The following is a 27,355-nucleotide window of genomic DNA, read 5'->3' as shown; positions in this document are numbered from 1 at the left end:
GGGTGGGTGGGCGTTGGCTGGAGGCCTGCAACGTTCCCCACCCCACCTCCCCTCCCACCACACACCCCAGGGGGTCATGGCCCACTCAGCGTAAAGCTACGGCAATGAGCGCACGGCCTGAAACAAAAGCTGCCATCTCAACCCCCCCACCCTCCCCCCCCACCACCACCACCAGCGGCGCAGCGGCCCGCACGCTCAAGCCTCTAAATGCGTCCAGCAGCTGTTTCCAGGCTTGTGTCGTGGCACCGCGCGTCCGAGCGAGGGGTCCGCGTTGCCGGTGGTGGCGGCGGCGGCGATGGCGGTGCCGCCGCCCCGCCCCGCCGAGCCGCCGATGACAGGAGGCGGCTGCCCGCTACCGCTTGCTCTTGGTCAGGCGGATGCTCTTCTCGATCTCGAACGTGCGGTGGTCAACTCGGTCCAAGAAGGCCTGACGCTCGATGTACCTGCGCGTGGGGGGGGGGAAGACACGGTGTGGGGGGGGGGCAGGGGGGGGGGACGTTCCGTCTCGATTACGACGGCAGCAGCGCAGGAGAGGAGGACGACGACGGTGCGGATTGGGGGACGGAGCGCCGAGTCGGCACTGTCAAAGGTCAGGGTTCAAATCTGGATTTCGGCCTGCTGTGAGAAAAGCGGGCCGTCAAGTGTCCGTGAGTTGATGGTTTCATCCTGGTCACCTATAACTGATTAAACAAAGCATTTTTAAAAAATTTGTTTCGTCGCTTAATTTAAGAAAAAATCCAGCTGTGAGAACTTAAACAAAACAAGATTTTGGTTTGATTGACATACAACAAAAGGGTTCATAGGAGAGTTCTGCCCCCTAGTGTAGGGATAAGAGGTCGCTTAAAATGGATCTCGGAAGAGGTTCTGTGATATCCGCTTCTGTGGGCCATTCTCTAACATAAAAAATCTGAATCTTTATTTACACTGGAGGAATCCGATGAGCTATAATTCCATTTGTTCACAGATGTCCAGTAACACAGTGAAACATCCCAATTTACATCCGATTCCACATCTTCTCGTGGGAGGGGGGGTGGGGAAGGTTGGGGTTCCCTGGCTTCAGCTCCTTCCATCGCCACTCCCGACCTCTTCACCTCGCATCACCGCACTCCGTCCTGGGGGATTTTTTTACAGCCACCGGCTGATACAATGTAACGCCATACCCAGGACAAGCGTTTGCACATGCCGATGGTCTAATCCACGAGGATGTTCAGCTTCTTCAAGAGCTGAACTCAGTCCCAGAAGAAGCTCCCAGCACGTGGGGAAAAAGGGGGGGCGGGGAACGTCGGGCATTGTGCCGATCAACGCCTGCTAAATACCACGAAAAGCTACGCAAGTGGGCAGCTGCTCGCACCGTTTAAATTCAGCCCCAAACGTTTCATCTACGTCCGCCACAACGTGGAGGTGGCGTTCGGCGAAAGCGAAAAAGGCTTCCGTGAAAATCTGTCCAACGCTGCTGCTGCTGCCGCAACAGCAGCTGGGATCCGTTTGGGGGAAATTGAAGGCGGCCGACCGTCGTCAGCCGTGCCAAGGCCGGGCCGCACGTTTTTATCGCGTTCAGCACAAAGAGCGCGTTTCTGTCGAGAGGTTCGGAATCCGACGGAGCGGTTTCACGATCAGCCCCCCCGTCCCTCCCCCCCCCCTCCCCCACCGCCCCACCGGTGCGAGCGCGCGGGACGCGTCGGCCAGATGGTGCACGTCCACAGCAGCAGCGCCAAACGTGCCTGGCGAGACCGCTGACGTTACAACAAAAACAAAACTTTAAAACCCCGTTCTAAATATCGGGGGCCGGGCACCTGAAGTTGCCTTGGCAGGAAAAGTGAAAGATTCAGCACGTCGCACCCGCTGACTCAATACAACAAGCTCGTGTCATCGCCGTGACCATCATCTGTCTACTGCTGGATGAAAGCCTCCCCACGTCACCGCTATCCCGCACAAGCCACCTCATCCGCTCCCAAGTCCGCATTGGTCGTGCTCTCCGAATGAGCGTTGTGCGTTTTTAGCGAGTTATAAAAACTTGTGACAACAGGCGTCCTCTGGTCTAACACCGTTTGAGACTAGGCTCGAAAGAAAGCTGTCTCTGGTGTGGACCAATCAGTTTCAAAGACAATGCATATACTATCGGTGTGTTTTTTGTTTGCATTCTGACCACAAGTATTGTGGTTAATGCAGACATGATTCCTTGTAAAAGGTTTCAGTTTGGCGTTTTAACATCTTAACACCTGTTTTGCTGCCAGAAAAAAATGGAAAATCCTATTCTCATATTTTGGTAAAGGCAAAGGAGGTCCCATGATATAAAAACTTGGTAAAAAGTGGGCCCTGACCCGTGGACATGACTACGCAACTCCCCTTCCTCGACCTCAGCGTGCGGCCACCAGAGCAACACAAATGCACACATGCACGCACCCACACACGCACGGGGGCACTCCCTGTCCCCAAGGGCAGCCCCGTGCCCATTTCGATGAGCTGGGCGTCCGCGAGACTTGTCCCCCCCGCCCCCCCTGGCTCTGGCACCGCGAGCCGCTTGCCAGCGCTGCCCACACACGAGCCAGGCGGGCAAGCCTGGGAACTCTCGCAATTATGGCCCGCGCTACGGCTTAATGAGAACACGTGCTCCCGCTCAGCTGATTATCAAACAAAGGGCGATTAATCGGAGAGGTATTTCTTCTCTCCCTCCTTTTTTTTTCTCCGCGACTCTCCCTCGTCGCGCGTCTCGAGTTCACGTTCCCCGCTCACCAAAACAAACCCCCCTCCTCCCGCCAACCACACCGCACACCGCTCGTTTAGCACCACACCAGCCAATGCAATTGCTCAGCAAAAAAAAATGTTTGTCGATTGAAAATTATGATAATAATAATGAGAGTTCCACGGGGATTTACCCCCTTCCCTCCACCCCAGTCCCCTCCTGCCTAGCGACCGCGTATGCGCGCTGCGCCACCGCATGTGCGAGGCAGTGTAAAGACTCCCACGCTTGCTCGCTCACTGACTCGCAGGTGGTAGCACACTGGGTGACAGTCAGCAGGTATGTGGCTTGTTCAGGCCATCTGTTGGATTGCGTGTACGTGTGGTGTGTAATTGTGGGGTGTGTGCAGTGTGTGTATGTGTGGAGTGTGTGTGCAGTGTGTGTGGAGTGTAGTTTGGTGGTGTATGTGCTTGTAGCATGCAGCCCATGTGTAAGTTTCGCATCTCCGATTAGCACGGTCAGCGACATACAGTGAGAATGACGTTAGACATACATACATAAGTAAAGTACGTGTGGAGTGCAGTGTGTGCAGTATGTGACCCATGCGTAGGTACTTGTGGAGCGTGCGGGTAAAGCAGGCAGGTTGCCTGTAGGTATGGGTGTAGCTGAAGCATATAGTCCCCACCTATAGGCAGCATACACGCCATCTCTGTGTGGAGTGTGCAGTCTGTATTTGAAGCATGCTGTGTCGTCCATACATAGGAGTCAGGTGGAGTGGGCAGGCGACGCAGGCAGGAGCATGTGGGTGGTCTCTCGGTCATGGAGAGGGAACCTGTGGCCCGTGGGCAGGATACGGCCCACGACTTCATTTCACAACGGTCCCAAGCCACGTGAGGCTTCACGGCAGTGCTCTTCGTTGCAAGGGCCCCACGGGCCAACTGGCAGCCTCTTGGTGGCCTTTAGTGCAGCCCCTGACAATACCACTCATGTGAAAACACCCCCATCATGCTGGCAAACCCGACAATCGTTTCAAAATGTGTGGCAGCCCTCACACTGATGGTGTGCTATCGACAAAAGTGCCGCCGCCGCCCCCGCCCCCCCTGAAAATGAGCGAAGAACACCGCTTTACGGCATCCTAACAGCCTGCGAATTATATTCCTCAATAACTGCAAGCGTTCTAACGCCACTTATCGATCGAAAACACTCGAGAGAATGTGTTTGGACCTGGCAACACCGCATTGCCGATGGTTTAAAGACAGCGAGCCCTCGTTGTTTGTCGCGTCGCCATTGAATAAGGCTAAGGCGCGAGTACTCACGTGCGTTACTGCATGACGTTTTTGGCAACGGTAGTTCGGCAGAGCAGCATCATGTGCGTGATTTGCTGAACGGCCGTTGCCCGGGGCCGGCGTTGGTGCTCATGCAAACCACCACTGATGCAGTGTCACCAAATGAACCATCCCAAATAGCTTTTTTTTTAAATCCCATTCGGCCCTCACCAAGTAACAAAGGCTTCTCACGCCGTTTCACGTTAAACGTGCAAGAGGATCCTACAGCTGATCAGCGAGCGTGGAGGTGCGTGGGGTGCACGTAAGTTGCGTATGTATGGGCGTGGTTGCGTGTGGTTGCGGCTGCATGTACTGTGGCTGGGGTTGCGAGTGGTTGCGGTTGCGTGCGATTGCGGTTGCGTGCGATTGCGGTCTTGCGCTATTTTGCGGTTGCTCGTATTGGGGGTTCAAGCGATTGCGAGCACCCACCCGGCCTTGCCGCGGTTGTGTGTGGCGAGCTCGTCGCTGATGCCCTCCCCCTCCTTGAACTGGTCCCAGTCCATCTTGGACTTCTCCAGGGTGCTCATCTTCGTCTTCTTGCCGCCGATCTGGCCGAGCACGGCGCTGAGGCCGGCCGCGCCGCCCGGCCGCTTCGCTCTGGGGACCGGCGGACAGCCGGGGGGGGGGGGAGAGCACAGGGATTTTATTTTCAGATTATTAGTAAAAAAACAAAAACAAGCCACTTGCCCACTCGCAGACGGTCACCAGCATCGCGCGCTTTCAGATGCGCTTCTGCGGCCGTCTGAAAAGCTCTTCCCTCTGATATTAGGAAGCCACTGGAGCTATGCACTTTTAAATCACCGAGCTGAAAACTCATTTCTTCAGAATAGCTTTTTGTCTTTGGTTTGTCTTTCCCCTGCACCTCCGATTAGCACGGTTGGCTACGTACTGTGCGAAAGAAGTTCAACATAAATACATATATACATACAGAGGTTAGGGGGGTTAGGGATCACACGTACGCAAGTGAGGGAGCAGTGGAGGCGGTGCCAGACCCAGAACCTCCCTTTTCATCCTCCTTCCCCTCCTCCTTTTCCGCCTCCAGAGACTTGAGATAGGAGCGTGCTTCCTTCGACTCGGCATCCACCTCCTTCGTGACCCTGCGCCGCCGCACAGACACCCCATCGTCCTTCAGCAGACACTCATCCACGCTTCGCGTCTCTCCGATTAAATCTCTCAAGACGTTCACTATCAAGTGGCCACGGTGTGCAAACGCGAGAGACAAATTCTTCGACGCGTGTGTGCGGATACCGATTATTATCGATCGTTTACAGTTACAGTAAAATCTTGGATTGCGAGTAACTTGGTCTGCGAGTGTTTTGCAAGACGAGCAAATTTTTTAAATAAATATTAATTTGATAAACGAGCGAGGTCTTGCAATACGAGTACTGTAGTACGTACAGTATATGCTTTGTCTGCCGAGCGTCACGTGATCTCAACTGAGCCAATGGTTCTCTCTCTCTCTCGCTGCGGGATTGTGGGTAATCGTCTCCCATGCTCGGTCTCAGTCGGCGTGCCTCACTCGTATAGTCAACATCCGTGCGAGTGTATACTGTTTACTAAAGTGTTGTGACCACGTGTGCGTGCGTAAAGCATTTTTTTATTTTGTGTCCAAGTGTAGTGACTGTTCTTTAGTAACTGTACTGCAAGTGAAAGTCGTCCTACACAATAACACTCCTCTCCTCTCTCATCTCCCTCACACCAGCCACGATTAAATGTAATTAATACATTTCATTACTTTATATAAAATTTAAATAATAAAAATATTAAAAGGTATTTTGTATGAATCATTTTTATATGAATACAGTATTTTTGGGTTGTGGAATGAATCATCTGAGTTTCCATTATTTCTTATGGGGAAATTCGCTTTGATATACGAGTGCTTTGGATTACGAACACGTTTCCAGAACGAATTATGCTCGCAATCCAAGGTTTTATTGTTATTGTTACACGCAATGCTTAATAATGCAAAACGAGAAATGAACAACCCTAACTCTGAGCGCAATTTGCGTTGTGACACAAGAAGTTTCAATTGGAATAGACCAACGACCACCCACCTGACCTCCTCCCCTGCAAAGTCAAACACCTTGGTGATGGAGACCTTGGCTCCTTCCCTGGGCCTCTCCGTCTCCTTCCGCGCCTCCGTCTTCACCGCCGTCGAGCTCTGCCGACAGTCGACGAGCGGACAACCGGGGACATCGCTAAACCCGTCTCGCGACACCAAAAACCCAACACGCAGTGCCAGGTTGTGGTGTCTGCATGGAGACACGGCCACTCCACTGCTCTTCTCTGCACTTAACGAACGATCCGCACTGCATCAGCGCACCGTATAAACACATTAAAAGCTTATCTATAAATTGACTATGAAATGTTATCTGTGAAAACACAAACCGTTGACATAACGCGGGGCTTATCGTTCTGATGTCTTTACTGTTTGTACTGAATGTTGTTTAGCACGATGTCTGACGTTTCGCTTCGTGTGCTGGATGCTTCTTCAGGTGAATTGAGCTCTCCACAGAACGTGGAGAAAAACGTCGGACATCGTGTCAAATAACACGCGGTACAACCAGAACACATATTTGAGAGCTACACAGCGCAACCACAAAAAATCTCCGCAGTAAGAATAAAACTGCATCGATGCAGTTTCACATACAACTTGCACACTCCACAGTGGCGAGACGCTAACTATACGCCTGGTATACAGGAGGTCGCTGGTTTGACCCCAACGCCGTTTAAGAGCATTGGGCTGCTATAAATGTCCACGTGATAAGCCACTTTGTTGAGCTACTATTTGTGGCCATGTCGCTTCTGAAAATGAGCTATATAGCTCAATAGGCCTTTACCTGGTCAAATTTTGTTTTAATAGTTTTAGTTGAGAGTACGATCGTGTTTTCTGTGAAAATCTCAGCTGTTGAGAACACGTGACCCTTACTTGGCTGGGAGTCTTGTTGACCTCCACTTGGCCGCCCTCCTTGGCCTTTGGCTTCTGGCCCACGTCGCTAAGGAAACTGGCCCAGAGGTCGTCGGCGCGGCTCTTAGATTTGCCGGAATCGGCCGGTGTCTCCGTGGCGACCGCGGCGCCCTCTGCGTCTTCCTGCCCAGGCGACCCCTGACCCCCAGACTCCTCTTCAGCCTCATCCCCCGACAGCCTGATGCCTCCAATTCGTGTTCTCTTCCTGGTGACATCGTTTAGCAAAACGAAAAGTACACAAATGTGTTAATTGCACTGCGGCACCCGATGTATCTTTAGTTTTACTTTCAGCAGTTATGTGCACATGACTTTGAAGTTGGCAAATAACCATGGTGATCCCTGTTGACTAGCCAAGGGGACACATGAAGGATTAATCTAGGGGCACAGCTTATGACTGCCACTACCTGAAACAGGAGGCTATTGCACATTACTCTTTAGAAGGCAGTGTTAATGATGAACGTAATTATATTTTAGTTGTGTTTGTTTACCACTGTCATGGTGTTTTAATGTTTCATGTTTAAAAAGGCCCTCAACGGGTCATTACTTTGCATCACATTTGTGTTGCCCCCTGCTGCCTTTGTCCACACAGCAGTATAAATGTGAATACCCAAATCAGTGGAGAGACAACAGGAAAATGATGTGGGTCAGAAGGTGCAAGTAATGCAAGTGGAAGGCAGAAGAAGAGGTGAGGCGATGTGGTGCTATCGGACACGGTGGCCCGAGGAGCGGAAAGAGAGATGGCGCAGGGCAAAGCAGCATGGAGGAGGTTGGCAAGGACAGTGGACACCACGTGAGTGGGACAAATGCGTGGAAGAAGAAGACCCAAATCAGCTGAATGGCATCGCATTGGGCTGTGGGGACTGGTGGCCAAGTGCCTTCTCCAGTCTACTAGAGACCCGGACTATATATATGAAGCGCCATGATGGCGAGAAGGTAACTATCTCGCCTGGTATACAGGAGGATGTGGGTTCGATCCCAAGCCTGACGCCTGCTGTATATTTAGAGTTTTCATGTCTCGGGGATTTTTCTCCGGGTCCTCCGGTTTTTCCACTCCACATTTAGAATAAACATCACGCGTTTAAAATTCCACATAAGCCACTTCGTTGAGCTATCATTTGTGATAGCCAGGTCGCTTCTGAAGAATGTATGAGAAAATAAGAATAGGTTTTACCCTTTCTGGAAATAAAACAGGTGTTAAGATGTTCAAACGCCAAATACATACCTTTTGCAAAGCATCAAGTCTGCATTAACCACACACGGTACTTGTGGCAAAACATGCAAATAAACATGCTCTGATAATATATGCATTGTCTGTGAAACTGATTGGCCTACACCAGAGACAGCTTTCTTTAGGGCCTAGTCTCACCACCAGTGTCAGACCAGAGAACGCCAAAAGGCGAACAGCACAAAGACAATGCACTATCAGAGCATTTATAGCTAGGGGTGAGCAGCTACACAATGGGACCTTTTTTGCCAGTATCAAAGTATGAAAAAATAAAAATAGCTTTAACTCTTTGGCATCTCAACACCTGTTTTATTGCCAGAAAGGGTAAAACCTGGCAAAAAAGGACCCATTTAGGGCTTAATAAGTAATATTTTTTAAATTTTTTAAAAAACACGCTTTAATGAAATGTACCGTACTAGTAATGGAAGAACTCCACGACTCCAGGAAGTGGGCCCGAAGCTTGCCATAACGTAAGGGACCATAGTCAATTAGAGCCAACGTCAATTTACCGTGGACAATTAGACCCAAGCCGAAACATAACATATAAAAAATAATGTTTTTTTTATGATAGAATATAGTATTGTCATCAGTATGACATAAGTATACCAAGTTTGCAGTCGATATCACATTGGGAAGTGTGTTAAAATTGAGTTACAAGATTTTAGGCTACAACAACAACAGACAGAGTGAGTTAAATAAAAGCGTGTAATGAAAGCGTGTAAAAGGTCCCATTTAGGGCTTTACCTAGTGCTAAAAAAAGTTATTCAGAGAGAAATGAAGCTCCCCGTACCTGGCTCCCAGTAATCCCTTGGCGGATGTCGCCCGCCGCTTTTTCAACGACGGAGCCTTCTTCTTCATCGCCGCCGCCGCCGCCGCCGACACCTCGTCGTCTCCATCCTCCTCCACCTCGTCATGCCCGGCCTGATCCCCGTCGTCATCGCTCGACTCCTCGGCTGTGACGACAGAGCGAGTTGGTGACGGACGCGAGACTCAATCGGCCACCGACACGCACAGTCCACGCACAATGGATTTACAAAATCTCTCGGTGCAAGTAAGTGTAGCTTATACGAGATAACCTTTTGAAATTCCGCCATATGGAAAACTAATTGTATTTACCCCACTTAAAACCAGGACTAATGTTTTATAATTCACTTAACTTAGGATGGCGAAATAAGTCGTCTACGGCACAACACATTCGCTGATCAAAAGGGAATTATTTGGGTAAGGAAAACCCGGATAACACAACAGTGTGCGAATCTACAACAATTATTGATGGTGTACCGTATTCAGCGCGCAGTGGGTGCCTTTGCATAATTACATTTTATGAAAAAGCAACATCGCCAGGTGGCTCGTTGGAGCTGTCCAATCAGCGCGTTTTACCCGACTCCGCATATTACGGCTTTGACGAATACGACTGACAAGCCAGCCATCTGAAACGCGCTCAGACAAGCATGGGGAAGAGAGCGTGCCGGGCGAATGTAAATAAAGTCGGCGCTGCGTGTTATCGTCAGCGAAATTTCGGATTCTTTTCAATATTGTTGATATAAAAGCTAAAAAAAGAAGTTTTTTCTCCAGTACAATGATCGCGATCAGGAATCGGCGTTCTTCTACATGGTCACATCGAGGCTGAACAGAGAGGATCCCGTGGATTGCAGAACAAACGCAAGTTCGAGACATAATCTCGACTTGAAATGCGGGATCGGGCAGGCCACGTTCTGTGGAAAGAACGTGGCCGATGATGATCGCGATGTACATCCACACACCGCTCACTCGAACTCCCGTTAGATTCAATTGTAATCCCTGCTAGCTATTACCATGACCTTCTCTAGCCCGAGCCTGTACCTCCCACAACCTCCCCACCATCCTGTACATTGCCTTACCTCGCTGATATCCATAACCCATTGCTATCCCAAACCCCTCTACACAGCTCTACCAAGCCCACCACCACCACCACCAGTGTGAGTCTCACCCGAGGGCACGTAGTCAGAATCATTCTCAGAGCTCAGATCCTCCGAGTCGGACATCCTCTTGCCGTTGCTGCTGCTGCTTCCTCTGCCTCTCTCCCCCTCTTTGCTGCTGCTCCTTCGCCTCTTGCGTTCTGATATCGCTGCTCCTCCTGCCGCTACTGGGTCGACCTCAGCTCACCCTCTCTCTGTGGGTGCGCCTCAACCTCTGCTCCTATTGTCGAACCCTACTGTTGTATCCTATTGTTAAACCCTATTGTTTATCTTTTCAGCGTTGCTTTCTCCGGCCTCTTCGCGTCTAGACGAAGCCTCTCGTTCTAGGCCCCGCCTTGTGTCCTTACGCGAACGCGGCGCGCGTTTCCCCTGCCAACGCATTCGCACACACACAGATCCGCGCGTGACACGAATAAAATAAATACATCAGGTCGCGTTGCCTCGCCGTGTTTCGTACAACGTCGTTTCGCGACAGGGGTTGCCACTCGTTTGCAACGATTACAATTTTTTAATTACTATTTTCACACCTTGGTTAGAGTTTGACAAAGTCCTGCAGTAACCTCTACGAATCCGCTTGCCGCGAATGCCTCGACTGCCGGCACATTCGGGGGGGGGAGGCGGCACGCGATCTCGAGGGGCACGCCTCTGATTCGTCAACCGCGCCGAGGCGAATTGCGATTGGCTGGCGTAGAGTGCGCGCGGGGTGGGGGCTTAAACCAGAAGAGGGCGGAGTTAGAAGGCGGAGGGGCGTGGCTTACTGTAAGGGGGCGGGTTCAGAATCGGTGTGTACAGACACTCCTCTACTTACGAACGAGTTAGGTTCCAGAGGTCTATTCGTATGTCGATATTTTCGCAAGTCCAACTTTAATCCTGTCGATTCCAAACGTGTTGTACGGCATGTACACTAAGCACGGGGAATGGCTTTAAAAGTTATATATTCTCCTGTAGATGTAGATGCCACTGGTTCTTCGTGTTCTGCAGATGTAGATGCAACTGGTTCTTCACGTTCTGCAGATGTAGAAAAATAAACAAATCACCCAAACTCATACACATACAACTCAACCATCTCCATCCTACCAGGCAAAGCCCACTGAAGCATTAACCCATTGGTCAAAATTGACCTGGCCATAAATGATAGCTCAACAAAGGAGTTTATCATGTGGACATTTATACCATTTATACCAGAAAAATATAAACGTGTCGTTAAATCCGCCATCACCCGACGCATGTTTGTCACGTGAACAAAACAATTGCAAATGTTGTGGGTTTACTCTCCAACACACCAGTGTTGCTGTACTAGTAACGAATTGCCATGTTAACGAGACACACCTTACTAATTGGCTGTGTCGGGTGGTGGTGGGTTTAACGACACATTCATTTTACGCGATCTAACACAAACACCTCTATTATGTTTCGATTTAAAGCTTTCGTGACTGCAGGGATTCATCTTCTTGGTTCTTTCGGTAAAAGTCACGTAGAAGGGAAATAATACAATAATAAAAATAAAACATAATAAAATACAATTCTCACGACATTTTTATTATGGATATTTGTCGCAAAAGCCTACGTGTTAAACTGATCACAGTATAATTTTACTTTTAATGTAAATAAGTATTATATTGTCGTAAATTATGACTGATTATTTAAGGGGTAATGTGTTACTCAGTAGCTACGATTATGTATTTAATATGCCGATTGGAAAGCGTGGAACTGTAATCATGAATTATTTTTAGAATTGCAATTCTTATTAGGCCCCATCGTGTTAAGCAGTCCTTCAAGGCTTATCAATTCCATCTGTATATATATCCTATCACTAAGGGTCAATGTGCGAAACGTCGCCTATTTTAAAAATATTTTTATATTATAAAACAATGTCCTTTTAAGGACACAGAGTCACACATACACAGTGTGTTGGTGGCCAACGGAGGTTGCGTTTGAGAGGGGGGCGGGGCGTCTCTGAGAGAGGGGGCGGAGCGTCTCCAGGAGGGGCGGGGGGAGGGGTGTGGGGGCGGGGCGTCTCCGGGAGGGGCGTGGGGAGGGGTGTGGGGGCGGGGCGTCTCCAGGAGGGGCGTGGGGAGGGATGCGGGGGCGGGGCGTCTCCAGGAGGGGCGTGGGGAGGGGTGGGGGGGCGGGGCGTCTCCGGGAGGGGCGTGGGGAGGGGTATGGGGGCGGGGCGTCTCCAGGAGGGGCGTGGGGAGGGGTGTGGGGGCGGGGCGTCTCCACGAGGGGCGTGAGGAGTATTGGGGGGGCGGGGCGTCTCCGGGAGGGGCGGGGCGTCTCCGGGAGGGGCGGGGCGTCTTGGGGAGGGGGCGGGGCGTCTCGGGGAGGGGGCGGGGCGTCTCGGGGAGGGTGCGGGGCGTCTTGGGGAGGGGGGGCACGGCAGCTGCTTCTTTACCAGGGCGGCGGCACCTGCACAGGGACCCGAACCGGGCAGAAACGAGTCAAGGAGAGGATTGCCAACTGGGGGGGCGGGAGGTGATCGAGGCGGAACGGGCTGCCCCCCCCCCACCACTGCTGCTGCCTCCCCCCCACCACTGCTGCTGCCTCCGCCGCTGCTTGCGAGCGGATTACGAGTGACTGGACGGGCGCGGACGGGGGCGGTACGGGCAGGCGAGCCCGAGGTCCCGGCATGAGAGCGAGGGCCGGCTGACGGAGGCCCTTGGCGCCAGGGGCCGGGCGAGGGAGCGGGCTGCTGGGGTCGCGGGCCTTCGGGTACCCGCTGGTACCCGCTGGTCCCCGCGTGGCCGTGGCCATGGGGGGAGCGTCTTCGTCTCCCGAGAGCGTGCGGGAGGTGCTGTCTCTGCTCGCCCACAATCCGCTCGTCGCCTTCACCGGTATGGGTTCGATCCCTAAACCCTATCTCACACCCTCCTCGTACAACTACTTACCCCTTCTAACTCCTCCTCCATCATCATCAACAGCATCGTCGGGCGCGACAAATCCACTGCTGGATGAATTCTTCCCCCAGTGACCGTCGTGATGTGAAGGGCTATTGGGGCCCTGTTGTAAGTCTATTAGCCGTGTATGTTAAGTCTGCGGGGTTCCTATGCGAATTGGCGTTAAAGCCAATTTAATCGCTCCATCTCCACGCTAAATGGGTGCTTTGGGTGGCTTCCATGATTTGGCTGACCGCCCAAACTAACTCGCTCGCACAGTACTGGATCATAACTCAACTTCCTTGACTCCCCCCTTCTACCTTGAGTGTCAAACTCAGGTGTCTTGATGGCCTTCACGTCAGGTTAAGGGGGTCACTGTGTCCACTGGTTGATTGAGGGGGGCACGGAGGTGGCGTGGTTGGGGTCCATGCGCCTGTGGGTCAGAGGGTTGGTGGATTGCGTGAGGATTTGTTTGTGTTCTTGGTGCGGAGATGCTTTAATCGTTCTGGCGGACTTCGGTGGAGGTGGCTTGCCAGGAGTTGGAAGATTCAGAAAGTGGATTCGTTAGGCCCGTCCCGTGTATTCGCACAATCCGAGTATTTATTTTCACTGCAGGAATACGATGAGATGTAAAGTTTTTTTTTTCCACAAATGCCAATTAGGGGCGGGTCAGAACGTGATAACAAACATTTAAAAAAATACGATCGGAGTGCAAAGTATAGAACAGGTAAACACATCGCTTTAAAAATATGCAAATAAAACTAAACTCTTTTAGTTTATCGTACCAGGTAAAGCCCACTGAGCTACAGTATTCGCTTTTTTTACTCGAGCGACCTGCCACAGCTGATAACTCAACACAAGTGCCTGATCACGTGGACATTCATAGCAGCCAAATTATCTAAAATACTGAAGCGTTATCTTCAGTGGGACGCTCATTATAATGTGCGGTGTGTGTGTGTGCCACGACTGTACTACAACTACTGTATACTGCCTGGTGTGTGTGGGTGGGCCATGCCGTTGTGATGTGCGTAGGAGGTATGATGTGCCATTGGGGAGCAGTGTATGTATGTTGAACTTCTTTTGCACCGCACGTAGTCAAGCGTGCTAATCGGATTTTTTGATGTGTGTGTTTGTGTGGCACCTGTGCATTGTACAGTGCCTCTACGGTGTTCTGGCTTGTATATATGATGTGTCAATTTGATTGTCTGGTGGTGTGACCACAGCTAACATCAGTGGCGAGTGATATATAAGCACCGGACTCCCCTAGGTGGACTCAGCCTTGTGGACTCAGCACTGAGGAGACAAAAGCGGCCTTGTGTGGTATTATCCACTCCCATCCCCTCATGTGCCATTCCGGCCTTCATAAGTGCTCCCTTACAGCACTTTCCCATGCAGTCTGTTAAAGGCTTCACGGGGGTATGTGTGTGTGTGGCATCTGAATATTGTGCCACGGGTGTTTGGTGTGCAGGGGTCAGATGTGGAGTGGCATGAGTTGTACCAGTGTGGTGCTTGGTATGTGTAACGTTAGGGTGATGTGTCGTTATGATGTTTGTGTGCAAGGCGGTGTGTCATGTGTACTGGTTGACTCACTCAGACCCACAGGCTCACATAGAGAGAGACCTGTGACTGACTTCCTCTTTCTATACAATTCATATTACCACTAATCTTATCAGCACAGGTCTTGAGTTGCAGTTGCATTTATACTTGACATACATCCACATTGTTTCTCTCTATACACATGAACAGTAGAGTTTAACATTCTATACGTCTACGGGTATCTAGGTAAATCTGTGCTTTTATATGTTCACTGGTCATCGGATTTTTTTTCAAGGATAAATACAGATTCTGATTCTATTTATTTAAGCCCTGGGTCAAGACCTTCCTCTTCCCCTCTGTCCATGACTGATTACCTCTGTCTCGCTCTAAATTACATATGCCCAGTGTTCCTATATATATCCTTGCCCTGTGATACAGTCGCCTTTAGCTGCTATATAAATTCACGTTTATTGTATAGACTCTGTGAGATCAGGGACTTGCACAGTGACCTAGAAACTCACACATAGGCTCATATACTCAAGGCTCCATAGACTCGCACAGACACCCATAGACTTAACACAGAGAGCAAGAGACTCGCACAGAGGGACCCATAGACTCGCACAGAGAGACCGATAGACACACAGAGAGACCCATAGACTGCAAATAGACCCATAGACTCCCACAGAGATGGAGACTCATAGATTATCAGCTGTAGGCCCTTATTACTGCCTCTTTATCAGCATCACCTTCGATTAGCACGATTGGTTACACATATCAAATAAGGTCTTCCCAAGCCGTCTTCCAAAGCCGAAATAGCTACTCTATAAAATAAATGTAAACACTGCTTCCGTACATTGTATGGAGTTGCAGTTGTATTTATATCCTACGTATGATTCCACATTGGACTCCGATAGAGACTATGATTCCACATTGGACTCCGATAGAGACTCGTACAATTCACAGGGTTGCTTTGTGAGTGTTAAGTCTCACGGTTTCTGTGCAGCATCTTGGGATTTGGTCGCATTTAGACCCCTGTGCAAATCCACATTGCAATTGTCTGGTTTATACATTCCTTGACCTAACCTGCTGTGACAATCTCTATCTCGCCCTTGCCCACAGAGATGTGGTACTGGGTCTTCCTGTGGGCACTCTTCTCCTCCATCTTCGTCCACGGTTCCACGGCGCTCCTCGCCTTCGTGTCACTGCGGCGCCACCGCAAGGCACGGTTCTTCTCGGTGGCCATCGCCGTCATGGGCGTGCTGGCTCCCATCACCGGCGGCATCATCACCAGTGAGTGTAACCCCCTGAACCCTGCCCACCGAGCCCCCCCCCGAGCCCCCCCCCCAAGCCCCCCCCACCCCCCAACCGTGTGCTCGCCCCATATGATTCGTTGCTAAGGGCCTCGGCTGCCTTGGCTCTTGTCTCTGGGAATTGTTGGTGCTGCCTTAGGTCACCCGCGGTGGTGAGATGTTATCTGGATTGCTTGGTATGCAGGAGGCCGTGAGTTGGATCCCGACTCTAACGCCTGCTGTATATTTGGAGTTTGTGTGTTTTCTCTCTCTCCCAGTGGTCATGTGAATTGTTCCCTGGGCCCTCAGGTTTTTCCCTCCACATTTAGAAACACGTGTTGAAAGTATTTGGTTGTGATACATTTCCACGTGATAAGCCACTTCGTTGAGCTATCATTTCTGGCCAGTCACCTGGGAAAAAGAGCTATATAGGTCAGTTGGCTTTACCTGGTAGAAGAGTTTTTTTTTATAATTGGAATAGTTGAAGTTCAAGTTTGACATCCATAATAAACACCTCATTGGAGACCCACACATCACATACTCCTGGTTTTGATATCCCTCAAAGACACTGGTATAACCATCAACCACAGGAGAGCATCAACTGGCCAATGCGTACATCTCCGTTATTGGTGGAAAGTGAAGACACAAGCCACACACTATTGCGATTGTGGCCATGCCACCCAAACTATGGGCCATACAGCAAATCACGGGAGGCTATGCTCCTCAACGGAGGAAAGGCCTTTAGCTCCCGTACATATTGCCATACACAAGGATAAAATAGTTCCAAGTTTCGAGTTTATTTTGTTTGACCGTGTGAGGCCTCAAGAGACCAAGAGAGTCTCATTTGCATGAGTGACCTGAGACCAATGCCCCTGGATGCCCCTGGATGCCCCTGGATGCCCCTGACTGCCCCTGACGTGCCCTGGGTGCCCTTGGGTGCCCCTGGCTGGCCGGGCTGCTCCTGGCTGCCTCTGGCTGCTCATTGTTGTTGGTCCTCGTCCACCGTTGCGTCATCCCCTGGCCGTACCACGGTGTCGCTCTCTCCTCCCTTCCGTATTTCTCGTAACACGCTAATTTTACCATGAGTCATTGTTAAAAAAAATGCCCAAGCCAAATTTTCTTCGTGGAAATGTGCTTTTTATTGAATCTTTATTATGTTTGTGCGCTGTTTTTAATTTCTTCTGAAGCGTGATTGTTTTTGCTCTGATTTCTATTTGCTTCTTTGTTGTACTTTTTATTTTATTGCTTTCATCAATTTTGGTGACCCGGGAACACTCATCCTTGTCTCTTGAGTTCCCACCCAGTTAAACTAACTGAAACTAACTCGCTGTAATCACCACGGTATTTTGGCCAGACAATCACTGTCCCGCATTGACCTTTGGTATCTTTCTTCCGCTCAGTCTCACCGGTAATGTAGACTGGTCCCCAAGCCATCTCGTCTGATCATGCGGCCCACAAAAATGTCGCCTTCCTTATCGCTGTAACGTTTTATAATTTAACAACCTTTAAAGGTCATATCAACATTTTATGGCCGAGGCTTTCAAAATGTAGTCCACAGTCCGGATTTTTTTTTGCATTTACCATTCATTTACATTTACACGTAAACTGGAGGTTTTCAATCGCGTGGCTGCTGCAGCACATTGTCATAATCGGTCATGATTACCCAACAGTTGTGTTGTCTATTGCCTCCGACATGACATCAGGTGCTGTTTGTGCTTGTGCTCGGCATGTAACGACGCATCGATTTATCGATTACAATTTTATTCTCACACTCCTGATACAAGCATCTGATCATAGATGTTGCGAGGATAGGTTATGTTTTATTTCTGAAGCCTGTGTGAGGGTGATAATACGAATGTAACATTCATGATAATGGTGTAAACAAAACTGGACAAAATAGATGGAAACAAATTTACACGAGACAGGTTCACAAATAACCGGTTTTCGAATCAAATCGTGATCTAAAATTTTGGCACTCTGTCGATCACTGGAGGGGCGAATGGCTACAAGCCTAATTGGTTACGATCCATTGATGCCTCCTTTGTTGGGGATATTTTATCTCTTGGTGCCTGTGCAACGGTTATAAATAAATGTGTTCATTTAATGACTGGTTATTCTCAGCTTTCATTTGGATGGCAGAATTTCAAAAGCAGGACCGGACTTCAGAGTGGGGCTCATCGTGGATTACGTTGAGTTTTTTCGCCTCCCCATGCTGTTTGTGGTTTTTTGCTGCGGTGTCTGAGATGTTAACTACCTCGCCTGGTATACAGGAGGTCGCGGGTTTCACCCCGAGCCTGACGCCTGTACATTTGGAGTTTGCATGTTCTCCATGTGGTTATGTGGATTTTTCTGCGGGTCCTCCGGTTTTTCCCCTCCACATTGAGAATCGACATGGCTGCTATAAACTTCCACATGATAAGCCACTACTACTTCGTTGAGCTGCCATTTGTGATAGCCAGGTCGCATCTGAAAAATAGCTACACAGCTCAGTGAGGCCTTACCTGGTAAAATTAAAAATAGTTTAGTTTGTAGTTTTCATTAAATTAATAAAGATTTTGCTTCAACCAGAGTGACGGAGAAGACGGTGTCTGCTGTTGACACTTAACGTTACAGATGTCGACGATGCCGATGATGCACAATGTGAAGGCATTGTTCACGCCATGTCGTTCTCCTATGCGTTTTTCGAGTCATACCGGCACGACGTCCGACGTTTAGTTCCACGTGCCAGCAGCCGCTTCCTCGAGGAACTGAAATTGAGCTGAATCGAGCTTCGGTTTCTTCAGCTCCCACCACGCGAGAGCGAGACGTCGGACATCGTGCTGAGGTGGCGCGCGCGGACGAAAAAAAACCGAACACGCGCACGGGAGAGCTGCGCCGCTATTAAGCTGCGGGAGACGCCGGGAGGCTCGCCCTGATTGAGGCCGAATTGCTCTCGGCTCCCGGCTCTGGCAAGGTGCCAGGGTGTTTTGGCGACACGAGCCCCGTGAATTGCCGAGTCGGTGATCTGCGCGACCGAGATGCATCAAGCACGCCACACGCTCTGTACTTTGCACTGCCTTGCAGCAGCAACTTTTACCCATTACCGGCTGCTGTGAATGGGGGTTGTAAAGGCCAGATGGGGAAGCGTCATAAACTGGATAGGCCGCAACGTACGTTGCACAGGAGGAGAGATGCAGACGATTTGTGTGGAGGGGGGAGGGTAGAGCACACGGCAGCCGATTGAACGGTCGCCCAATTTAAACACTAACCACTGAGACAATGGAATCGCTCGTACTCAACCTAAACAACCAGTCAACCAGACACTTAATAGTAGCTCTACTCTTACACCTAACCTTTTTTCCAGGCAGACACGAATACTTGCCCTCCGTACTGCTAACCGCCAACCACCTAGCCAAGCTGACACTTAACCAACCAGCAAGTAGTTCCTGCCCTACCCTTACCCCCTAACCAATTAATAAACCAGGCACGAGCACCAGCCCTGCTGCTGAACCCGATAACCATATAAACGCCCCTCCCTCCCCCCTTTCAATTAAAATGTTTTTTTCCTTTCAGTTTTGGCTTTCACAGCGCAATTGTTCATCATAGTAGTCGAGGTGCAATCTGGGTACTCACTCTGCTTTGGAGAAGCCAATTAAAGTTAATTCATTATTTACAACCCCCACCCCCCCCAAATATTTTTTAAAAGTTAAATTAAGGGTCCGGATGGAGCCCAGCATGTCGCCCGCCGGCACAGTGTAAATGCAAGGGAGGGGGGGGGATGGTAGGCGATGGAGGCGGAGATGTGATGGGGGTGATCACCCTCCCTCTTGAGAGCATGTAAATGTGTATTTTATTGCTGTTGACTGAAGAATATATGTTGTTGGGGGGGGGGGGTTATCAATGTGAAGGGCCATATTTAAAGAACGCGCAACATTTCGGGATTACCTCCCTTGGGAAGTTTCTGGATCAGCCTCAGTGTCGATGGCGGGAGTCTGGGGCATCCGTTTACTGTGGATGTCTTTGGACCCAAGTTGAGAGCGCAAGGTCAGACAAAGTCATCCGGAGCCCGATGAGGCAACGAACGACACTGTCTGCATTTTAATCTGCCGCCTCTGCTCACCCCAACAATACTTGTGCAACTTCCAAAGATCGTAAAAACTGAGAAACAACGAGCTGGCGACGCACCAAGAGCTAACCAATTGAGCGTTGAGCGGCAGCGTGCGACGACGCTGTGCTACGTGTGTCGGCAAGGCAGAGCAGGGGTTAAAGGTTGGCTGGTGGCATGAAATGTGTGTTGGCCTGCTCTCTATTATCGTTCACTGATGTTGGCAATGTACGTACAGCCCTTCATCAATCCACTGCTGGATGGAGGCCTGTTGGTCGTGGGCAGGGGTCGGCAACCAAAATAACAAGATAATTTTTTTTTATTGCATAACAATAAAACGAATAATTTTTCAAGAGGCACAATGCATGTGAAATAAATAACGTCACGGAGCAGTCCTTAAAGAGCCGCATGCGGTTCTGGAGCCGCAGATTGCCGACCCCTGGTCATGGGCACTGTTATTTGATCAAACAGTCTGTTTTCTATAACGCGGTAGTTGCGTTCCTGAAGAACACCGAATTATGGAAAAAGCACGTTATAATAAATAACATATAATATAGGGCAAACTACAGCCCGTGATAACACGGGAGATGCATACGCAGGCTGAACAATGCCACAGGCGCGTGGGTAGCATCTTGAAGAATCCAGCAGCATCCCACTGCCTTGTGCGATGCTACGCAGAGGCAGCCGTACCACCGCTTATTGCTACTCGCGCGGCGCAGTTCTGTTCACACTCAATCGTGTTTCATCCAATTCGTTCCCTCATACATTCATCGTGTTATATCCAATTCGCGTTGTGATATCACGCGGCGTTATAGGGGAACAGTGTGTACTTCATCACACTGGCCAGTGCCGGTCAGTGAGAGGGGGGACCCAGGACCGGTTTAGATATCGCTCGACACTGATGTGAGCCGTGGTTCGCAATCAAACTCGGGTTCCCACAGTTGTAGTCCAGAGCACAAACCGTTGTGCTACAGCTCCCCACTGACATTAGAAATGCTTTTTTTTTTACAGGAATGCCGCATTGAGTACCAAAACTGTTTTCCAGGAGAGTCCAATTCTTATAAAAAAAATTATGAACGGTGTTTTTTTGCATGCGGGAGAAAACTATAATATCCAGAGAAAACCTTGCTTACGCGAGGCTAGACCTCGAAGGTCCACACCGATGAGGTCATGAACCCACTTACCCCATACTGCGAGCTCATGGCTGAGGGCCGTTGGAAGAGTTTCACAAATCTTCCAAAAGATATACCAACCTTTTCCTCCAAAGCATCGGCCCACGGCCGCCTGCTAACGCTGTTCTCTCCGCCCGCCCCCCCCTTCGCCCCTTCCCCCCCCCCTCTCCCATGCCCCCCCCCCCCCCCGCCAGGTGCCGCGGTAGCCGGCGTTTACCGCGCCGCCGGCAAGACGATGCTTCCGCTGGAGGCGTTGGTGTTTGGCTCGGGGCAGACGGTCATCACTGTCATCATATCCGCCGCGCGCCTCCTCGCCAGCCTCTGATCGCCGGCCTAGGATCCTCCCACGTCGTTCTCCTAGAGCCAGACCGAGATGGAGGCAGCAGCGGAGCAGCCGGTTCGGCGGCAGGATGAACCGACGGATGGACGGACACCGCGTGCGCACGTTTGCTGGCGCTCGTTCCGCCGACGTGGAATTGAGCCGGCTGGGAGCGGAGTTCCAGACGGCGCGGATGAAAGCCAAAGTTCGCTCTGCTGGGATTTGGGGCCCGTCTGCGAGGGGCTGCGAACTCTCCGTTATGTTGGCGAAAGCGATTTATTACCGCCACGGGTCATTCCTGGCGGTGATGCGCTTTGCAGTTTAAAAAATGGAAACAATTGCGAACGGCGTCGACCGCGTGGAGGCGCTGCCAACGACGTTTTGCCCGTCTCGTGATGCAACTGGCCTGGCCTTCCAGCGCGTACGTGCATGGTGTGTGCGAGTGCATGATTCGTGTGTTTTGCGTACGCGCGAGTGTTACACGCGTGTGTGCACTCACGTGTGCACAAGCGGTGGATGTGACGCCGGCAGATTTCGCGCATGTGTGCCGTGTGCATGATTTGTGTGCGCGCGTGTGCACGTGGGTGTGTGAGCGTGCGTGTAAGTGGCGTGGTACTGTATGCGGTGTTTGCGGGTGCCCGAGTGTGCAGCTTCATGTCCTGGTCGTGCAGCATCGTGTTCCGGTAACGTCCCCCCTGTGGTCGGCAAACCCGCACAGCGAGCCCTTGACCACAGTGTAGAAAGACCGTCGGGCATGTGATATTGCATCGATTCGTCGATTAAACGATCGATTCTGATGCGAATACATGCAAAGCAATACGTGCAAAACAGCATAGTTTACAACCTGGCGCATATTACGTGCAAATCACGTGCCCCCATTAACATTTGAGGCTAGCGGAGCGAACAAAGCTGTACAAATCAAATGGAACGAGCGAGGAACAATAGAGGCGAGACGTTAAAACGTAGGCCAAAAGAATTGCATCCGATCGCAACCCTGAAACATGACAATTCATCGAATCGCTCGGTAGGTGAATCGCCACGTGCCTTGGAGTGACGCAGCGAGACACACGCAGAGTTTATCAAGCGTTTATAAATTACACAGTACCTCGGGGACCAGGGTTCTTCAACTTTCATTACCAGCGGGCCGCATAACAACATTGTCATGTCATGGGTTACCCCGTGCCGTCACACCTCAAGTACTGTACAAATGTTATGACGTGACACTTGTCAGTGTGACGTCATAACACTTGGCAGTGTGACGTCATTAAAGTCTGTACTACGACCGCTAATCTGTATCTCTTGTCTCCAGGTCTCTTCTCTTATTGATCTCGCTTTAACCTCAGAAATGTTTACCTCTCATCTTCAGGTCTCTCATCTCTCTGCCGTCTACAACTTGGCTCCATGCCTTGTTTATCTCCCTCTCGTCTCGATAATCAGCTGGCCATAGCTTGGCGCCACTCTTGAGAGCTTTTTCCTGGCCACATTGTGCCCTGTGGAGACCACCAGTTGAAGAACCCTGATGTAGAGCGAGCGCTGGGTTTCCCCACCAACACTCCCAGCGCTTCCCACAGGTGTCTGCGCGGCACTCGGGACGCCGATTCCTTCCCACGGTACGATATAGCACCGACCCAGCCGATTGACGCTCGTCGCCTTCGCACTGTGAGAAGGTTTCGGTCACCGCTGCTCACCAGCCGACCGCTAGCCCATGACAAGAATGGCGGGTCTCGTGAGCACGAGATGCAGAGGTGGCTTCTCGCAGCAGTAGAAACCTCCGATTACTGTGGGTCGCTCTGGCTTAGTGAGATCCCGCCCCCCCCCGCCCTGCCACCTCCCTGAGTGAATTAGAGTTGGGTTGAGCCATTTCTGCTGTGTAAGTTCACCAAATCAAATTTGTATATGAAATATTACGTAATATACATGCCCCATCAGCAATCATTTTTTTGCGCTGTCCTCAAAATATGCCAAGGTCGCCTCCCAGATTTTAATGACAATCCAAACACTCCCAGAATTCCGTGTTTACCAATTTCCAGTCGTCACTGAATGGAAGTGCTAATGGGCAGAATTGGTGAACGTCGCAACCCAGGTTGTGGAGTCATGACAGTATTTTAATTTCTGCGATCGCCACTGACCGTTGGCAATCTGACCCCCTCCTCCGCCCCTCTTGTCACCTCGGACTAAAACTAAACTATTTTCATTTTAACAGGCAAGGCCCACTGAGCGACATAGCTCTTTTTGAGAAGGGACCTGGCTATCACAAATGATAGCTCAGTGAAGTGGCTTATCGCTTGGACGTTGATCGCAGCCAAATACTCTGAACGCAAGTTGATTCTAAATGTGAAGGGAAAAACCGGAGTGCCCGGAGAAAAATCCACGCAGCCACGGGGAGAGCATGCGAACTCTAATTATACAGGTGCTAGGGTTGAGATCAAACCCACGACCTCCTGTATACCAGGTGAGGCAGATAACATCTCGCCACCAGGGCCACCAACCTGCGCCCTTCCCCCGGTGCTTGGCAACCACCAGTCCGTCGGCCCTGGTCTCGGTTCAACTCGGTTCTCTGGGCCCGCATCGGATCCGCTCGTGCGGTTATTGAAATGGCAATGTCACACCGTGAAATAGGGAGGGAAGGAAAAAAAAGAGGAGGGAAAATTAAGGCCATAAATAGTAAGGGCCGATGCGGTTGCCAAGGGAGAGTGGATGTTTTGGCAGATGTTGTTTGAGAGTTAATTTACTGTGAGATGGATAGCAAGTGTGTATGTGTGACATATATGCGCGGCAAATGTTGTCCCGTGGCATTTTAGCCCGGGGGGCGTTCTCGTTCTCGGGTTCCACGGGCACGTGTGAGTGTGTCTCTGTATGAACCTGGCGACCTGAGTTTGATTCCCAGCAAGTGGTGACTGATCTGGTCCTGGACTACCCCTAGATTGACTCAACCTTCAATGAGTACCCGGTGCCGTGGGCAACATCATTGAGGAGGCAAAGGTGGCCAGGGGTGGTGTTGTTCCACACGCCATTCCTTTTAGGTGTCATTCTGGCCTTAATAAATATTATCTAATAGCACTTGCCACACTAGTATGTATGGCTACAAGGGGGTTCTTTGTCATTGTTGTGTGTGTGTATATGGGGTGTGGTCATAATTTTTAATGCTACAGTGTAATAAATATTGTTTATACAATGCTGATGTTAGGCTAACTTCCAAGGCCATGTGTACTACTTGGTGAATACGATCATTGGTATGTTGGTGACTTAATTTAATATATGATATGTGTGGTGAGAGGTAGGACTTTTTGACTACCCCTCCTATGAGTGTGTGTATGCTTATACACACAATTACAAAGACCTCCGCATAGCCTACATCAATTGTTAAGAAAAGTGCTGTTAGCTTCCGTCTCTTAAGCCTGGTGTGGTGCACGAGCGGGCGGGGAGTTTGCTGCATAAATAAGTAAAAACCCACGAGTAACAATATATTTTATTATTGTTTCATGCGCCGCTCGTCAGAATATAAAGTTTGAGATCATGACGGTCAACGCCACCATACGTTGCCATGGCTTGCTTCTCTATGCTAGATCCGTGCACTGTTGTCAGGTCGGCATGCGTCCTCCGAGAACCATTCTTGCAGTGTCGCACCATCTATCTGGCTTTGAGTGTTCCCATTTCGTCTCTGAACTCTCGGTAACCACTGCTTAGGCAACCTGGCCTCCTCCATCCTACACGTGTCCCACCCACCAGTATCTCTACTCCATAATGGCATCTACAACTGTTTCTTTCAATGCGTGGTCATTGGACGTGTTAAATTGTCGTTTTTTTACAATTATCTGCTCTGATATCCAACCCCCCACCCCATGTCCCTTTTCCGAAAACGTCACGCAGACACTTGTCGCGTAGGTGTTCAAGGTCGTGGTGCACAGCTCTGCGGTGCGTGTTCGGGTTGTACTGCCACCTGTTGTTCGGGACGATGTCCGACGTTTCGCTCCACGAGCTTCTTCAATTCTAATACTAACATTTTGCTCTGGGTAGCTGTAAGTTTCGGGAAACTGAAACTACTAAAGCTCCCAGCACTTTGAGCGAGGTGTCGTGGTGTCGTGCGTGTAAGCACGCGCACTCGCTGGACCCCGGGCACCTCTTCAAAGCTGGTAACCCACATAGCTGGGCCTTCGCAGGAGCAATCGACGGGATAAAGCGTTTTCTGAACCCCCCGGGGGCCCGACTGGTTTTATATGTACATAGACACGCGGTGGATACTTATTATTATACACTATTCTTGTACATACTGTATTTATTCCGAAATATTTTATTTTTTTAAGGGTTTGTGTTTCTACAGTGTGTTCGAGCGTCGCAAATGGGGGTTTGTGTTGGATGCCGGTTTTAAATGTGATGTGTTAATGGTGCCCACTTTCGCACGCAAAAAAAAACACAGCCCGCAGTGTTCGCCTGCCTTAGTTGGATTTGTGACCCTGGATGTACATAATACACTGTTACACGTGTACGAGCCACGCACGAGGGACCGTGTCGTTATTTCCCACTCTGCAGTATGTCTTGGGGATACGCGTGGAACGTCGGGAGCCAACTTTGGCCCAACGGTTCCAATGACATGCCAGCAGTTGGCCCACGGTTGCGCCGTTTAGAAAGCGATGCATCATATCTTTGACCCACCAATGAGCTGGCCGTGTGGCTCAAAAGGCTAACTCGGTGTTGGGTCACTGGTCCAGTTCTGGAAACCTGAGCTCGAGTCCCTGGCCACAGCCAACATCAGTGACAAGTGATATCTGAATTGGCCCTAACCCCTCCCCCTCCACACAAAATCCCCATCCTCCAAAAGGCGTGGGGTGTCACTCAACCAACGTTGGGTTAGACCATGGCTCGTGATGAAATGGCAAGTCGCAGCTCCACTGGGCAGGCTGTGACTGGAAAACGTCCTTCACACTGGGTGGGTAAGCCAGGCGCTGGAATGTGTGTGTGTGGTGCAGGCTGTAGCGAAGTGGAACACAATTACCCTGGGGCCAATCGACTAGTAAACAATCTTAAACTAATGCACAGACAAGAGGTGTGTTTCACCATCTACATCGCTACTGTATGAGAAGCGGTTTTTTTAATTTCTGTGAGTCACTTTCTCGGTCACAGGGCTGATGCAAGTTTTGTTTGTCTTGAAGAGTCATGTCAGGGATCTTTCTGATCCGGAAAGAATCCGGGACCTATGGTATCGAATATCGATGATGAGTTTTGCACGTCCTATGACCGTTGAGTTAGTTTAAAAAAAGAACGAACCGATTATGCTCGCCATGTTAACCGAAAAAGGTACAGTGATACCCCGATTTGCGTAATCCCCCCCTTCCTTTCACATTGTTTTGCAAATACGTCGTGGCTTTATCACTACCACGCCTACCGCATTTGCGTCAAGCCTCACACGTCGCCGAAAGTATCGCACGTCCTTCCTGGTATCTGTCGCCTCCACCATCTAACCCTGGACACTGCTTTGATTGACACAAGCCTTAGATATTCGTCAACCTTTCAGGAACTCATCCCCGACGTACACCGGGGTTTTATTTGCATTAGCCGAGTGTTTCAAGCCAATTTTAGAGGGGGGGTTGAAAGTGCGCGGCACCAGCTGGAGACGAGACAGGCTGATGTGGTACAGGAGGATGTGGAGCTGATTGAACTTGCCGATGACCGATACCAGCGATGTCAAGATCGGGCCTCTGCGGAGGAGGCTCGTGAAGGACGCTCCTGGGTGGTTATGAGGCTGTTGTCAACTTATCCGTTTTGTCGCCAAGTTTAGCAGCTTTCAATTGTGGACAACAGCGAGAGAGCGATGACGCCAAATGTCAGGATCAACACCACGACTCGTGATTGGGGGGCAAGGCGCAGTGCAGGTGATGGCTCGGAACTCAGATTTAGATAAATAAATAAAAATAAAAACCAGAAT

At 50.3% G+C, this 27,355-nt stretch overlaps 2 protein-coding genes across 4 annotated transcripts; one reads left to right on the top strand and one right to left on the bottom strand.

Moving 5' to 3' along the window:
- Positions 1-180: 180 nt before the first annotated feature.
- On the bottom strand, positions 181-10,513 carry CFDP1 (craniofacial development protein 1). 3 transcript variants are annotated; one of them, XR_013639312.1, is made up of 7 exons: positions 10,168-10,513; positions 8,989-9,151; positions 6,935-7,178; positions 6,089-6,203; positions 4,965-5,102; positions 4,435-4,602; positions 181-443 (listed from the first exon to the last, which is right to left on the bottom strand). XR_013639312.1 is itself a non-coding variant. In XM_078868772.1 (7 exons), the coding sequence occupies exons 1-7, from the start codon at positions 10,220-10,222 to the stop codon at positions 353-355; spliced, it is 966 nt and encodes a 321-aa protein (XP_078724898.1). In that variant the 5' UTR covers positions 10,223-10,513; the 3' UTR covers positions 181-352. The 3 variants fall into 3 exon arrangements, 2 of the variants coding, with proteins under 2 accessions (XP_078724898.1, XP_078724899.1); XM_078868772.1 differs by having other exon boundaries at positions 6,060-6,166; XM_078868773.1 differs by lacking the exon at positions 10,168-10,513 and having other exon boundaries at positions 6,060-6,257; positions 8,989-9,128.
- Positions 10,514-12,517: 2,004 nt separating this feature from the next.
- On the top strand, positions 12,518-25,698 carry TMEM170B (transmembrane protein 170B). The gene is made up of 3 exons (XM_078868774.1): positions 12,518-12,990; positions 15,688-15,858; positions 21,308-25,698. The coding sequence occupies exons 1-3, from the start codon at positions 12,909-12,911 to the stop codon at positions 21,436-21,438; spliced, it is 384 nt and encodes a 127-aa protein (XP_078724900.1). The 5' UTR covers positions 12,518-12,908; the 3' UTR covers positions 21,439-25,698.
- The last annotated feature ends 1,657 nt before the right edge of the window (positions 25,699-27,355 follow it).

The sequence above is a fragment of the Lampetra fluviatilis genome, chromosome 26 (genome assembly GCF_964198595.1).
Source record: "Lampetra fluviatilis chromosome 26, kcLamFluv1.1, whole genome shotgun sequence".
Taxonomy (NCBI): Eukaryota; Metazoa; Chordata; class Hyperoartia; order Petromyzontiformes; family Petromyzontidae; genus Lampetra; species Lampetra fluviatilis.
Note: the sequence above shows the minus strand (reverse complement) of the source record. Positions and strands in the feature narration are given on the sequence as shown.

Coding starts and splice junctions, on each gene's coding strand:
- TMEM170B (XM_078868774.1), top strand. CDS start 12,909: ATGGGGGGAGCGTCTTCGTCTCCCGAGAGCGTGCGGGAGGTGCTGTCT. Junction 12,991..15,687: donor TCCGCTCGTCGCCTTCACCG/GTATGGGTTCGA, acceptor CCTTGCCCACAG/AGATGTGGTACTGGGTCTTC. Junction 15,859..21,307: donor CACCGGCGGCATCATCACCA/GTGAGTGTAACC, acceptor CCCCCCCGCCAG/GTGCCGCGGTAGCCGGCGTT.
- CFDP1 (XM_078868772.1), bottom strand. CDS start 10,222: ATGTCCGACTCGGAGGATCTGAGCTCTGAGAATGATTCTGACTACGTG. Junction 6,167..6,934: donor TCAACAAGACTCCCAGCCAA/GTAAGGGTCACG, acceptor GACTGTCGGCAG/AGCTCGACGGCGGTGAAGAC. Junction 5,103..6,059: donor TTTGCAGGGGAGGAGGTCAG/GTGGGTGGTCGT, acceptor GCGGCGGCGCAG/GGTCACGAAGGAGGTGGATG.